Genomic DNA, 15,693 nt, shown 5'->3' with positions numbered 1-15,693 from the left:
GTTCTTTCTGCTCTTTGCCGTTCTAAAATTTCCCTTCTCTCTTGGATTGTTCTCATTAGCACGTAAATACGCTAGATTTTCTCCTTTCTTAAAGAACCAAACCAAACCAAATCTCACCCATCTCTCACTAGGCTGTTGAATCATTTTTCTGTTCCCCAGCCCCAGCCAAAACTCCTTGAAAGTATTGTCTAAGCTGTCCCTAACCTGCAGTCCCTGACCACTTGTTCAACTTCATTTCCCCCTTCTCTTCCTCTTAGCCACAATGTCCTATTCCTTAAAGGTGGCAAGGTCACCCCAAGGCCTTTCACTCTCTTGTTCTTTTGCTGAGAAACTCTCCTTCAGTTGGTATTGTAGCTCTGTCTTTCACTCCATTCATGTCAGTGTTTGATGTCACTGCACTAAAAGATCCTTTCCTGGCTATCCTAAAATACGACCCTCTTCCCTCACTTGCCCTGTAGTTATCACCCTTTATCCTTTACCTGCTCTGATATTCTCCTTAGTAGTTATTATTATATCATGCCCATAGATATTTTACATTTTTTTGCTTGTCTGTCCCTTATCCTTCTACTTCCCATTAGAATGTAAGCTCCATAAAGGCTGGGATTTTTGTCAGTTTTGTTCACTGTTGTGTCTAGTACTTAGAATGACACCAGGAAAAATGGCACGATAGGTACTTAATATGTATTTATTGAATAAAATATAGCTGATTGTCTTACCATTCACTGATGTAATACTAATATTGTCACTAAGTTAAAAGATCTTATTAGTCTCTTATGAACTGTGTTTGTGTTTCCACAAAATTCATATATTGAAACCCTAACTCCCAAAAGGATGGTATTACGGATGTGTGATGTAACCTTTGGGAGGTAATTAGGTCACAAAGATGGAGACCTCAAGCATAGGTGTTGTTTTTTTTCTTTTTTCCTTTTCTTCTTTTGCGCTGAGGAAAACCCAGGGCCTTGCAAGTGCTAAGCACATGCTTTGTCACTGAGTTCTGTGCCCAGCCCTTTACAAAGACAGGAGAGAGCTTGCTTCCCTCTTTGATCTCTGCCATGTGAGGACATAATGAGCAGCCAGCCGTCTGTGCACAAGCAGGGCGCTCTCATCAGATTCTGGATTCTGCCAGCCCCTTGATCTTGGACTTTCCAGCCTCCAGAGATGTGAGAAATGAATTTCTGTTGTTTATGGTAATTCATTAGAGCAGCCCAAACTGAGAGTCTCCATTAAGAAAACATATTAAAAGGAGAATAGGTCAATGTGATGCTAGGCTAAAGGTTACTTATGAGTGAGGTCAATATTTAGTGAGCACCTTTTATGGGCCAGGCTGTTTCAAACACAGAAAAACAGTGAACAAGAGGACAAATACTCTGCCTTCAAAGAGCTTACATTACAGTGAGATATCAGTGCATGTTTTCTTAGGTTTCACCAAGATAACTGTCCCATGGAAAGGACATACATACACATACAGCCATACATGTGGTAGATATTAACTTATTAAAAAATAATTTTCAGCATTCACATTCCAGGTAATATTAGGTATTGGAAATGGAGCATTTTTTTTCTTCTAGTGCTGGGGATTGAACCCAGGGCCTTGTGCATCCTGGACAAGTGCCCTACCACTGAGTTATACCTCCAGCCCATAAGGAATCATTTTTACTCTCACAGTTACTAATACATAATAATAGAAAGAGAAATTCCTATAATACAATCTGATACGTACTGTGATAGAAAAAGACATAATTACGAGAGAGGAAAAGAGAAGTTCTCGTGGGCAGGGATGACTAAGCTGACTGTTCAATGATACATGAGTTGACAGGACAAGAGGAAGCAGAAATACATGTATGGTGGGGAAAACATTAAGTCACAAGGCAAAGAATCTAAAATAGCAGAGATAATCCAGGAAGTTTATGATAGCAGTATGCTTTATAAGGATGAGAGAGAGAATCCAGATGGCAGGTATGTAGAAGAGAGGAACTAGTGGAAATGATTTACAAACCAAAATGTGTCTTATATGCTAAGTCACAGAATTTTACATTTCCTTTATAAGTAATAAATAGCTGCTTAGGGACTAAAAGTGGGGGAATGACAGGATCTTATTTTAATTTTCTTTTATGTGAATGTGTTGACTGAAATTCAACAGATCTGGCGTTCAGGAGAGGCATTAGCCAAGAGCAAAGTCATTACACAGAGAATAGGATAATGGAAAGAGAAAAATATGGGTTCTTGATGATGTTTCCCAGTCAGTGGCTTAACTAAGTAGCTCAATAATCACATCTACTTGTTCTGTGAGGTTAAAAAAACCTCTAGTTGAGGAAAGTTTTCTGTTATTTGTAGCAAAGAAGATCCTAGGTGACATTGTAAACAACTAGATTTAGGGAGTTTGGTGGTTAAAACTAGTCCAGATTCTTGCCTCAGATGACTGGAATGATGCATATACCATTCACAGAGAACATAAATAAAAGAGAAATATGGGGCCGGGAATTTAGCTCAGTGGTGCCGCGCCTGTCTTGCAAGAGCGGTCTTGAGTTCAGTCCCCAGTACGAGAAAAAAAAAAAAAGAAAGAAAGAGAATATGTAGGGTAGTACTAATAATTACTCATTCTTTCTATTCAGCAAAAAGTTGAGCACATTCATTAGTAATTTCATATAGCCAATAAAAGTAACAAAGTGCAGTAGTAATGTATTGTTGGGCCTCTGTATTTGTGGTTCTGCATCTGTGAATTTAACCAATTGCGGATGGAAAAATATTAAAAAGCTGTGACTCCATCAAACATGTACAGACTTTTTCCTCATCATTACTGTCTAAATTATATAGCATATCAACCATATACATAATATTTCTATTATATTAAGTATCATGAGGAATCTAGAAATGATTTAAAGCATATGGGAGATGGTTGTATGTTATATGCAAATACTATGCCATTTTATATAAGGGGCTTGAGTTGAGCATCCTTGGATTTTGTTATCCTGAGGGGAGTGGAGGGTCTTGGAACAAGTCTATTTCAAATACCAATTGAAGAATGTATACTGAGCGCAAAGAGAACACAGAGAAAAGATCCTATTCCACCAAGGAGAGGTCGGCCTGGGAATACCTCTCAGGTGAGACTGAATTATCAGCAAGCTAGAACTTCAAGGAAACTAGAGATCATTCTCTAGTAAGGAAGCTAAAACTAAAGAGTAACACCCCATAATAAGAACTTAGAAAGATGACGCCTTTAATTTATTGTTAGATACAACCATTCAACCTCCAAGTTGCTTTACTTAAAGAGTCAAGCTCAAACAACAATTAGAAGAGTAAGTCATTTAATTTTAAGCCTATAGATAGGAAAGAGTTATGAGTTACTAAAGAGTTAAAGAAAATCTACTTACCTTTGCATAAGCTTTCCCACCTTTTAATTCCTGCCAAAGATAGAATAACACTATAAGGTTATCATATAATTAAGGATTTAAAATGAAGCATATGCCAAGTAATTTCTTAGTGTCAATGGACAGTAAAAATGTGATGATGTTAAATACAATTTCGTGGACTCCTCCTAGCCCCGCAAACGACCGCTGCATTCTCCTCTCTATTCAACCCACTCCAATTGGGCTTTTGTCCTCATTTCTCCTCTGTAGTAGTTCTTAGAATTTTCAATGATCTTCATTTTGTTAAGGCCAAAGGCTCTGGCTTCATCATATTTAGTCCCTGAGCAGTATTTGACAGGCTTGGGCATTCCACCTCTTGCATTATTTTTCTCTCTAAACTGTATTGCAAATGGAGAAGACAGTCATGGAATTGAGCGGTGTGTCTATAAGCCAAAGATTGCCTAAAGTAAAGACTGCCAGAAAGTAAAGTGCTTGAAGACAGGACAGAATCTCATTCTGAAACCACAGAACCTAGGAGAGGGGCATGAAATAATTTCTTCCCTGGACGTGCCAGAGGGTGGCCCTGGTGACAATTTGATTCTGGATTTCTAGATTCCAGAACAGAGACGGTCTGCATCTGTTGTTTTAAATCACCCAGTTTGTGGTATTTTGACATAGGGTCCTGGGAACTAATACAAAGCCTTTTTACTTTTAGGTCTTACTCCTGTAAATTGGTCTTTCCCTATATCTTTGTGCGTGTGCGTGTTTTCAGGGTATGGAACTCAGGGCCTGGTGAGTGCAAGTGTTCTACCACTGGGCTATTCCCTAGCCTTTCCCTACATCTTTACATGGCTGTCTCCCTTCCAATGTTACCTTTCAGTTAAGCTTTTACTGACTTTCCCCAATTTTCTAAACTGATGTCTCTTCTCCAAGTTACTCTTTATTACCCTCATGGTACTTTATGCTTAACATTATCATTATCTAAAACAATCTTATTTGGTTATGTGCTTACTTTCTGGCTTTATTATCACTTCTTGCCCAACTCCAACCAGAAAGTAAAGTCCTCGAGGATAGGATCTCACTCTGCCTCACCTCTGTCCTCAAGTACCTAGAACATATGTAGCACAATGTAGACACTCACATATTTGTTGACTGGTGACTGATTGCTTTGCTGTGCCTAGGCATCAGAGTATATTATCAAACTTTTGGTTTTTGTCAACTTTATAGGTAAAAAGTTGTATCTTATTTGTAATTATAATTTGTGTGAGGTTGAGTATATTTCGTTTAAAAGTTGTTTATACTTTGTTTTTTGTGAAATGTACACTCTGTTCTTCACCTATTTTTCTAAATAATTGTTGATCATTATTTAGAGGTGCTCTTTCTAAATTAAGGAAATTAGTCGTTTGACATGATTTGCAAATATTTTCTTCTAATTTATGACTTATGGTATTTTTTTTGCAATGTACAACATGTTTATATAGTTGTTCACTAATCTTTTACATAATACCTAGGAAGGATTATGTAGAATGAACTCAATAAATATCTCTGTCTAGCCACACACAGCAGAAGGTGCTAGTGGTTCACTACATCCATTCTCCCCTTCTTTAACTTCAGAACCTGTTGGCCGGCTATGGATAAGGTTCATAGCCTTTCTTTCAGTTTGGTGTGGCCACATGACTACATTCTAACCTGTGGGATATGTTCAAAGGATATCTGAGCACTTCGAGTCATGCCTTCAAAAAGGATGCGTTTGTTCTTATGTCACTGGTTTGGGAGATAAGTCTGGAGCAGCTCCCTTGGATCAAAAGATGGACGCCGTATGGATGTCCAAAACAGGATGGCTGTTACCCTAGAGCAGTGGTGTGCTGCAGTGGGCTGTCTGTCTAAAAGGTTTGCCGTCACTGTCCTAGAAAGATATAATTTCTATCTTCTTTAAGCCATTGCTTATTTGAGTCTCTGTGCAGCAGCTTATCATATATGTCCTAACACACTAAACCTTCATAATCTGAGGAACTGGTGAAGAGTATTTCAGATGAATAAATCTCACCTTAAAGAGCATTATTAGTTCTTGTTTGTTATTATTTTATAGACTTTGAGTCTCTTTAATTCAGTCATGCTTTACTCTAAACTTGTTTTATATTTATTTTTCTCAAAATTCAAAGACTTTCAAAATCATGATTAGAATGCCATTTATTTATCTCTTTTAAATTTGGAAAATGTTTATTTTCCTTCTTTTAAAAAAATTATTAGTACATGTTTGTACTACGTAATGTTTACATTCATTTTAGGGAGTAGGTACAGGTACTTAACATACTTGATCCTTTTTATTATCCTTATCCTCCCCTCCCTACTTCTCTAGGTCTCTCCCCCACCCAGTTCATGTTTACCATACATTCATGTGGATAGCTGGTACATGTACGTGATATATCTTAATTCTGTTTATGTCCCCCCCCCCACTCTCTACCCCCTTCCCATTTGCAAAAGATCTTGCTCCCTACCTCCTGCTATCTATCTTTTATTTTGCTCTTTATTTGTATCTTTGGTTTCTCATAGAAGAGAAACTATATTGACATTTAATCTTATGTGTCAGATTTATTTCATTTAATATTGTGGTCTCAGGGTACATCCATTTTCCTACAAATGACACAAATTTATCCTTCCCTTATAGCAGAATAGAGCAGTATTCCATTGAGCATAAATCCTGCATTTTCTTTATCCATTCATCTGTTGATGGATCTATGGGCTGCTTCCAAGATTCAGCTATCAAGAGTTGTGTTGCTATCAACATGTATCACTATAATCTGATATCTTTAACTCTTTCAAGAAGATACCTAGAAGGGGAAATGGCTAGGTGAAATGGAATTCAATTTTAGTTTTTTGAGGAACCTCCATATTGCTATCCATAGTATTAACAATAATTTACATTCCCACCAACAACATAAAGGGTTCCTTTTTCCCCCTGCAGCTTTGTCAGCGTTTATTTATTTACTTTTGGTATGGGGGATCAAACTGTGGACCTCATGCTTGTGAGGCAGGTGGCGGAACCACTGAGCTAAATCCTCGGCCCTGTCAGCATTTATTTTTGATTTCTTTTTGGTACTGGGGATCGAACTCAGGACCTTGTGCTTGCGAGGCAGGCGGCAGAACCACTGAGCTAAATCCCTGGCCCTTATTTTTGATTTCTTGATGATAGCTGTTCTTTCTGAAGTAAGAGGAATCTCTGTGTTGTTTAAATTTGCATTTCTCTAATAGCCAGAAATGTTGAACTCAGCAATGTATTTATTGCTCATTTCTACTTTTTTTCTGAGAGGTGTCTATTCATTTCAGTTGCCCAATTTTTTATTTAGTGTTTTATTTTGGGGGGCCTCTTTTTGAATTCTTTATATATTTTAGATATTCATCCTCTTTCCAAGCTACAGCTGGCAAATTTTTTTCCTTCTATTCTATAGGTTGTCCCTTTATTCTACTGGTTGTTTCCTTTACTGTGAAGAAGTTTTTAATTTCATAGAATTCCATTCGTTGCTTCTTGATGTTATTTCTTGTGTCACTGGCGTTCTGTTCAGAAAGTCTTTGTTTATGCCTATGTTTTCAAGAGTTTCATCTATTTTACCTTCTATAGATTACCTCTGTTTGAATATTTAGATCTTTGATCCATTTTGATTTTAGTTTAGTATATGATGAGAGATATGGGTCTAGATTCAGTCTTTTGCATGTGTACAGCCAGTTTTGCTAGCACCATTTGCTAAAAAGGCTATCTTTCCTCTGGTATGTTTTTGGCCTCCTTGTCAAAGATCAGATAGCTGAACGTGCCTGAGTTTGTTGCGGCATCCTTTATTCTGTTCCCTTGATCCACATGTCTATTTTTGTGGCAGTATTATGCTATTTTTTTAATCACTATAACTCTGCAATATAACTTAAAATCCAGGATTGTGATAGCTTCTGCTTCGCTCTTGTTGCCCAGAACTGCTTTTGCTATTCTGGATCTGTTCTGGTTCCATATGAATTTTAGGACTGTTTTCTCTAGTGCTGTGAAGAATGCTGTTGGTACTTTGATTGGGATTGCATTAAATCTATATATCAGTTTAGGAAGTATGGCCATTTTCACTATATTGGGTCTGCCTATCCAGGAACAGGGGATGTCTTTCCATTTTCTGATGTTCCCTTTAATCTCTTTTTTCATAGTAGTGTAGTTTTCATTATAGATGTCTTTTACTTCTTGTTTGGTTGATTCCTTAGGTTGATTCCTAAGTACTTAATTTTTCTTGAAGCTATTGTGAATGGTATTGTTTTCCTAATTTCCTCCCTGGTGGGTTCATTATTGGTATATTGGAAGTGTGCTGATTTTTGACTTGGTATTCTGCTGCCTTGCTGAATTTGTTTATTAGTTCTAAGAATCTTTTGGGTCTTCCATGTAAAGCATCATGTCATCTGCGAATAGTGATAATTTGGCTTCTTTCTTTTCTATACATATCTCTTTTATTTGTCTCTTGCCTGATTGCTCTGGCTAATGTTTCAAGTACTATATTGAACAGGAGTGATGATAGTGGACATCCTTATCTTTTCTGTATTTGTCGTATTTTAACTGAGTAGATTAACCAATATAAAATAATATAAAATATGGTCACACACATTGTAGTGTTACCAGTTCATTCAAAACTTGCGTGTATGTGTGTGTGTGTAAATGAAACCAAGTAAAATTGTGACTTTTGTAGATTATTGGTAGTATGTCTCAACCTAATATGTGAAAAGGAAACGCATAAAAAATAAAAGATAGACTTGCAATCAGAAAGGTTTATTTGAGTCCCTCCTTTTCCATTTATTAACAATGTAAATTTCAAAGTATCTTTACTCCTCTGAACCTTAGTTTTCCTAAAGATAGAGAAAATAACACCTACTTTCAGGGTTGTTATTAGAATATTGTTAAATGCCTATCATAGAATATTTAAGAAATGGCACAACATACATAGTCCCAAATGCAAATATGGTTAATACTTATATGCATAGTGATAGTGAGATAAAGGTTCCTGAATGTTTTAATTTGTAACTTCAGATTCTTCATCATAGTTGCCATGGGAATTTAAATTACTGCTGTACATGAGAAGTGAAATTACATACAGTATAACAGTTCTAATATTGCAGCAGAGCTAAATAAAGTGAGTTAGTGACTATGGAACTAATTATAGTTTCTGAAAGAAGAAAAATAATAGGCTATTTTTATACCTTCCTTACAGACACTCTGTAGATACAAGGGTCTAGAATGCCTGTAGCGGCACTTGCACTCATTTTGCACATAAATGAGAACTTCTTTCTCCAGTGAACGCAGTTTGCTTGCACCACTTCCCTGAGTGGAAATTAAAAAGAAAAGCCAGTTATTATTGATGGCACGTTAAAAGCAGATAGACAGACAGACAGATACACAGATACAGATACAGATACACACACACACACACACACACACACACACACACACGCTCTTTGACTTAAGTCTACAATGCAAATTGATATACTAAGTCAGTATTAATAATGAATGGAACAGAAAGACAATGATTTTCTAACAACAATCTGAAAATCTCTGGAAGGTTTCAATGATAAGAAACTGAGAAAAAAGTAAATTCACTTATTAATTCAATCGGTGGAAAGTGAGGCTTCACTCAATTGAATGAATGAATGAATTCATTCAATACAAAACACACACTTTTTGGTACCGGGGATCGAACTCAGGTCCTTGCTCTTGCGCAGTAGGCGGACAAAACGCACACTTGAATTTATGTGTGTTGGGTATATGCTAGATGTTTAAAACACAATGATGAGAACAGAGTTCCTAACCTCATAGGTCTTACTTTTATGGTTAGTGCAAGGGACAGAAATACACACCAATATTTTAAAGAACAAAGAAATATTTACTCTAAGATGAGCTACCATCCTAGCTTTACTTCAGTTCTTTTAGCATCAGGATCTACCATTTAGTGAGAGCTTACCATACATTACTTAACTGTACCACAATCCTGAGTAGCTGGTATATCCCTCACTTTATAGACAGAGAAAGGAAGCACAGGAGGGAAGTAACTCATTTAGGGAGCAAGGGCAAAACCAGCAGCCAAACCATGCTCGTTAACTCTAAAACCCCTTAACCACAAACCAAAGTCTGTATTTCTTTTTTCTTTCTTTCTTTCTTTGGTACTGGGGATCGAACTTGGGACCTTGTGCTTGCGAGGCAGGTGCCAGAACCACTGAGCTAAATCCCTGGCCCTAAAGTCTGTATTTCTTTATTCCATTAAGTTTATTGGTATGTTTTAGGTACACATAATGATCACATTCATCATTGGGAATTTGTACCTGTACATGATACATCTAGGTTCTTGTTTTTTCCCCCATTCCCCTTCCTTCCCTTCCACCCCTCCACCCCTCTCTATTTATAAAAACTTGGTTTCCGTTTTTTCCTTCTCTTCAAAAATCTGTACTTTTTTAAAACAGCTTCATTTTTTCAAGTTTCCTAGCTTTTGTACACGCTGTTCTCTATACTATTCTGTGCAGGTCCCAGAGGCTTCGCCTTAGAAAGCAAAGATAATTATTCTTTTAACATAGGAAGAAAAGAAAGATAATGGGTGAATATAAAGAGAGAGCTTTCTCTTTATTTATCAATTCAATCAAGACAGGTGAGACAGCACAGGTTGAATGGCTTTAATTTTCTTTCTAAAGTAATAAGTTGAGATGGTTGAGTGATTGTGTCAATTTGAGAAGTTTGATTAAGAGAAGCTTAGCTAAATTGGCTCAGCAATTCCACCCTGTTGGGCTTGGGAGATCCACCCTAGGGTGGTCCCTCACCTGGATGTTATAAAGGGGAAACAAGAGGCTGCTTCTGTTCCTTTGGAGGAGCTCCCCTCTTCACCCGGAGTTCATCTTCTGCCTAGCAGTGCATTCTGGCTTCCAGCATGGATCGTTTAGCTTTCCTTCCCATGTAGACTCCTCAGCCTTCCATCACAGACCCATCAGCCTCCTGATACGGACTCACACAGGACAGTGCAGTGAGCTCCATACATTTGACTAAATCCTTTGGTCTCCAGTGTGCAGGCAGATCCTTGGGATTCTTCCTCATCTGACTCTATGGGTGGCCATTGTAAGCCAATCTTATAGATTCTTACATATTTACATATCTTGTGTTATATGTTTCTCTAGTAAATATTGACTGATACATAAGTATAGTCACTTCTATGGAGCAACAGGGACTGTTGGGTGAGTTGAAAATTTAGATAAAAGTTAGGAGAAACCCAGGTGGTGAGTGTGATAGGCAATCAACTCGCACCTGCCTTGGTGAATAAAATGAGTTTGTATTAGGACCAATCAGTTTGGTTTTTATGGATAAGTAAATTAACAAAACACAACAAATAATGACAAAATAATAAGCAATAAAAAATAAACCAGAATTGTTTACTGTTGCTTCCTTTCCAACATCTCTTGGACTCAACACTTGCTGAAGACATTGGCCATGGTCTCTAGAGCTTCCCCCAAATTTGTGCAAATATACTGGAATCCTGGACCCTTCAGAACATGCTGAACCTCATTGCATGTGATTATTCCTGTCACCAAGAACCCTGATATATGATCAAGTATAAAGAAACAACTTTTTTTTTTAGTACTGGGGATCAAACTCGGGACCTTGTGTTTGTGAGGCAGGTGGTGGAACCACTGAGCTAAATCCCTGGCCCAAGAAACAACATTTAAAAAGCCTGTTATTTTACTTTTCTTATAAAATTACATACAAAAGATGGCATGTTGAGGACATGTATTAGTCTCTGAACTCCTCCCAAACCTACTAAGGTAAAAAAGAAAGAAGTCAAAGCATTAGCTCAGAAGGACAAATTGAGAGCCAGGGAGGGGACAAAAATAAGTGACTAGTGACGAGCAAGTGATAGGTATTTAGCAGGTCGAAGAAATCTGAACCTTACACTGGTAATGCTGAAAGCCAAGAGCAGAATCTTAAATTAGTCCTGAAATAGAACGAAGGAAGGACAAAAGGCAGGAGGATTGACTGAAAACTAGAAACAATCAGACCTTGACTCTTGTAGAAGAAGGAGACTTATTTTCCCAGTGGTAAAACAGAGGAATCCCTGGACTACCTGACTCCAGGCCAAATATGAGAAAAGGCATGATGGCAAGAGGAATGAAAGATGACTTACTTGATGTTGAGATTTCCAGCCTTCTTTTCCTAATCTTCCTTCTTGCAATGCTGGAATTAGGCATATATTCATCAAGAAGGTGAAGGAAAAATATTTTCTGGGGAATCCAACCAGTCTCAAAGAAAAGGTCTAATGAGATGGATGTTAAGGGTTCCTAATAAAATGCTGCAGCCAGCACAACCTATAGTAAAAGAGGACAAGCACCTCCACAAGCACAATGTTTCTAATCAACTTTTAGTGTCTCAGGTAAATATGAGTAGCCACATGAGGGTCTTTTAATAGCAAAGCAGAGACCAAAATGAATAGAAAAAAAGAACTTGAACAAAACAGAGCCTATGCTGGAAGAAGAAGAAAATTCTGAGATAAAAAAGAAAGTGCATCTATCATTCAGGAATAGGATGCTATATAAAAAAAGAACATACAGGGAACTAAAACGTACTCGTGGAAATCAAAATGACTAGGCTTGGTATTCTGTTTGTCATATAACCACTCTACCCTGCTTTGTAACCCAAGAGGCTGGCCTTTATAGACATCAACCAGGCTACCTTGCCCTATACCTGTGTGTGCTAAAGGGACAATACTGGAAAGATGGTTGGCAGGAAGAATGAGAAGTCCATTCTTTATTAGGCCATACAGGAAATGTGGATAGGTGGCTGGGGACTGAAGTTTTCCACAATGTGCTTTATAGCACTTTAAACTATGTGCATTTATAAATTTGATAAAATAAAAACTAAATTAACCAACTCAGAAACATTGTCAAGTACTGAATAATCTGAAAATGGGAAAAGTATGTAACACTGTAAACATTTTTTCTAATTGCCTAAAGACCCTTCTTTGTTACCTAATATGTAAAAATCAAATAGTACCTGTGTTAGCCAGTTTTGTATTCCTATAGTAAATTGCCTGAGATAAATAAATGTATAAAGAGAAAAGGTTTATTTTGGCTCACAGTTTTAGAGGTTTCATCTATGACCAATTTGTTCCATTGCTTGGGCCTGTAGCAAGGTGGCACTTCATGGTGGAATCATAGCAGAACAAAATGCTAACCTCATGGCCAAGAAGCAAAGGAGAGGACAAGGAAAGAGCCAGGGCCCACAATCCCCTTCAGGACCCAGCCCCAGTGACCTAAAAATCGCCCCTTCTTAAAGGTTCCACTACCTCCTAACAGTGCCATGCTGAGGCCCAAGCCTTTACAACATGGACCTTTGGATCCAAATTATAGTAGTTCCTTAAAGTGTTACTAAACCAATTATTCTAGTCATTATTTCATAAGTAAAAAAACAAGTGAACAAACAAAAACCCCATTAATACAGCAAAGCCCTAAAGCCTTGCTTTATGTTTTTTCTTTTCATTTGTTTGTGATATATCAGCAATTTCTCAACCATACTAATTATAGGATTACATTTTAGGGTTTTTTTTTGGTACCAGGGATCGAACTCGGGTTGTTGTGCTTGTGCAGCAGGCGGCAAAACCACTGAGCTAAATCCCCGGCCCTACATTTTAGGTTTTTATCTAGTTTAAAACAACTGTGAAATGTAGCAGCTTTTACACCAAACAGTCTATACTGTCATTTGAACAAAAGGGCAATTTTGGCCTGAGTTAACAAAAAATCAAAGCAATCAAGTGAACTCTATATGTAAGTGTTTGTTTAAAAGTAAACAAGCAAGAAAGAAGTATTTGCAGAATATTTAGCTAGTTTAGCTACAAAGTAGAGGAAGCCAACATTAAGTTTGGTAGGGCTGACAAGCAATGAGGTTAAGAAACTTCAGCACAACATTATAAATATGTACAGATAACTGAAATTACAGTGTAGAATAGAGACAAAGAACAATGAACATGAAACATGAAATAAAATCTTAACAGCGAAAATACACTGTATATACCCTTATGCCATCTACTTACTACTATTCTCTTTGCCTTTAGATCCAAGTTCCTTAAAAGAAGAATACTAATAATGATGATGACAACATTTATTGGGTGTTTAGCTCACTTTTACAAATAAAGGAACTAAGATCCATAGAAATTAAGTGACTTGTCAGCTAAAATGGGTTAGAACTGAATTTGAAGAACTTTCCATAGCATGGTTGTACAATCTTTTGGGTTTTAGCTTGCTTGGGGCAGTACTGAATGAAGGGTAATTGTCTTTGGCCACATATAAAACAAAAAATATAATGTATATAACTAACAAGACTTTCCTTATTTTAATATTTTTTATAACACTGAAAGAAAGAGGACAATACAAACATAAAATTTATTGGATATTTGGCCTTGTTTTTTGTGAAATGAATGTATTAACATCTAATTTAATGGAAGTGGTTATAATTCCTAGTGAGTTCTCAAGGTGCTCTTCAGAAGTTTTTAATCTAATTTTACTCTTTGTATACCTCATCCTTGAAAATGGTTGTTCACAAGTGTATGTACTGCCAAAAAATGATGACGTGAATAAGACTTGATTATGAAGAGAGGGATATTTTTCTCCCATTTGAAAACTCATGGATAAGGTACTTATGTTGACTGAAACTATCATTGCAAAAAAGAACAAAGATTGCTTTTGGGGGGGGTGTTAAAAATACTGCTAAAAGTCACACAATAATGTTAAAAGTTTTTGACCTTGTGGGACTGTATTACTAACTGTCCGGGCTGCAAACTGGACATGCCTAAAATGTTGATGTTCACAAGTTTCTATCCTTGGGCTTTTAATTTTTCTACTCTCATAGCCTTCACTAGTATGTGTATACTGAGAATTTAGAAAATTCAGATCTTTTTCTTTACCTCTCAGGTTCACATATACACCTGTTAATTGACAATCTTACCTGGAAATCCCAGGCCAGTGGTAGCAAACCTATGGCACACATGCTGCAGCTGGCACACAGAGTCCTCTCTGTTGGCACGTGAGCCAAGTTGCCCCAGCAGCCAAGCATCAGATACCAGTTGTTTTTCTAAACTAAAGCCTAAGTATTCAGCTTTAAATGCAGTGTTGGCACTTCGTGATAAATAAGGGGGTGTGGGATTACAGTTTGGGGACTTGGTCTCTAAAAGGTTCGCCATCACTGTCCTAAGCTCCAGATAAGGCTTTATAGTCCCCTGACGTCTGCCCATCATGGTATGCAGCAGGCTAGTTACTCACCATCTTGACTAGGTAAAGTAGTCAAATGGCTTGCTTGGGAGCATATGTGGCTGAGACTGGCAGTTGCTTCTCCAATAGCCAGTCTCATCCTTTGTTTAACAGAACCCTAATTTCATTCTGACTGGCCATGCATCCAGTTAAAAGACTACATTTTGTAAGTGGTCCTTGCAGCTGGGAGTAGGCATGAGCTAAGCTAATGAAATAAAATGGAGGTTTCTAGGTGTGGCTTCTGGAAGGGCACAGTAGAAGTGGAATAGTGAGATACATCTTTTTACTTTTTACCCTTTCTTCCTTCCTCTGCCTGGAAAACTCAGGATAATTATGCACAGATGAAAGGTGGGTCCCTGATAAACAAGCAGCCTGGCCTGCCTCCATCCAAGATTTCCTGGATTTTATTATTTCAAATGCTTATTTAGGGTATTGTTACATGCAGCCGAACTGAATCCTAACACAGCCTAGGTGTGATCAGCCCCAAATAAAGAAACCTTAGGCCAGGTGGGACGGCTCATGCCTGGCACTCTGGCACTCTGGGAGGTTGAGGCAGGAGCACTGCAAGTTTGAGAAATGAGGCAGTGAGTACTGCAAGTATTGCAGAAAGAAACCCGCGAGCTCAAATGTTACTCACTTTGTGGTAGGTGCCCCAGGAATCCCAGAATCCTGCTGCCCTGGTTTAAAATTACTCTGTGGATGAAATGCTCTGGAATCTATTTCACATATTTTTCATGATGAGTCCCACCCACTGAACTCATAAATAAATTCAGGTCCACTTTATGTGGATTAAAACGTTATCCAGATACATGAAGACTGCCTCTCAAGCAGTAGACTGACCTATGTGCTAGGACTCTGACTAGGTTCTTATGTAAGAAGTTGAATAAGCAAAGAATCTTTAAGGAAGAAAAACCCCAGAAATGATAAAGCAGAAACTAAAGAGATTAACATGATATTATGGACACAGTCTGTCAACCAAAGTGAACATTCAATAAATATTTGTCGATCAAATGAATAACTGAAGTCATTCATGGGCCATAAATGTCTGGTACCA

The 15,693-nt window shown here is 37.6% G+C and overlaps 2 protein-coding genes across 5 annotated transcripts in view; one reads left to right on the top strand and one right to left on the bottom strand.

Moving 5' to 3' along the window:
* Positions 1 to 15,693, bottom strand: part of Eeig2 (EEIG family member 2) — a 99,184-nt gene that overhangs the window by 57,022 nt on the left and 26,469 nt on the right. For all 4 annotated transcript variants that reach the window (XR_015452022.1, XM_021265585.2, XM_021265587.2 and 1 more), the window contains exons 2-3: positions 8,568 to 8,688; positions 3,372 to 3,401 (exon numbers count right to left, since the gene is read on the bottom strand). Coding sequence is in view for 3 of the 4 variants with exons in the window: in XM_021265585.2 (XP_021121244.1) it covers positions 3,372 to 3,401; positions 8,568 to 8,688 (151 nt within the window). In the remaining variant the exon portion in view is untranslated. The remainder of the gene's footprint in view (positions 1 to 3,371; positions 3,402 to 8,567; positions 8,689 to 15,693) is intronic.
* The window catches only part of LOC110351032 (uncharacterized), a 72,696-nt gene continuing 60,025 nt past the window's right edge, over positions 3,023 to 15,693 (top strand). The window contains exon 1 of the mRNA XM_087212640.1: positions 3,023 to 3,101. Within this exon, the coding sequence (XP_087068766.1) occupies positions 3,023 to 3,101 (79 nt within the window). The remainder of the gene's footprint in view (positions 3,102 to 15,693) is intronic.

This window comes from Heterocephalus glaber, unplaced genomic scaffold, assembly GCF_053883595.1.
Source record: "Heterocephalus glaber isolate CG9 unplaced genomic scaffold, H.glaber_assembly_v1.0 deba00001442, whole genome shotgun sequence".
Lineage (NCBI taxonomy): Eukaryota > Metazoa > Chordata > Mammalia > Rodentia > Bathyergidae > Heterocephalus > Heterocephalus glaber.
The sequence above is the reverse complement of the archived record's forward strand: the minus strand, read 5'-3'. Positions and strand labels throughout refer to the sequence as shown.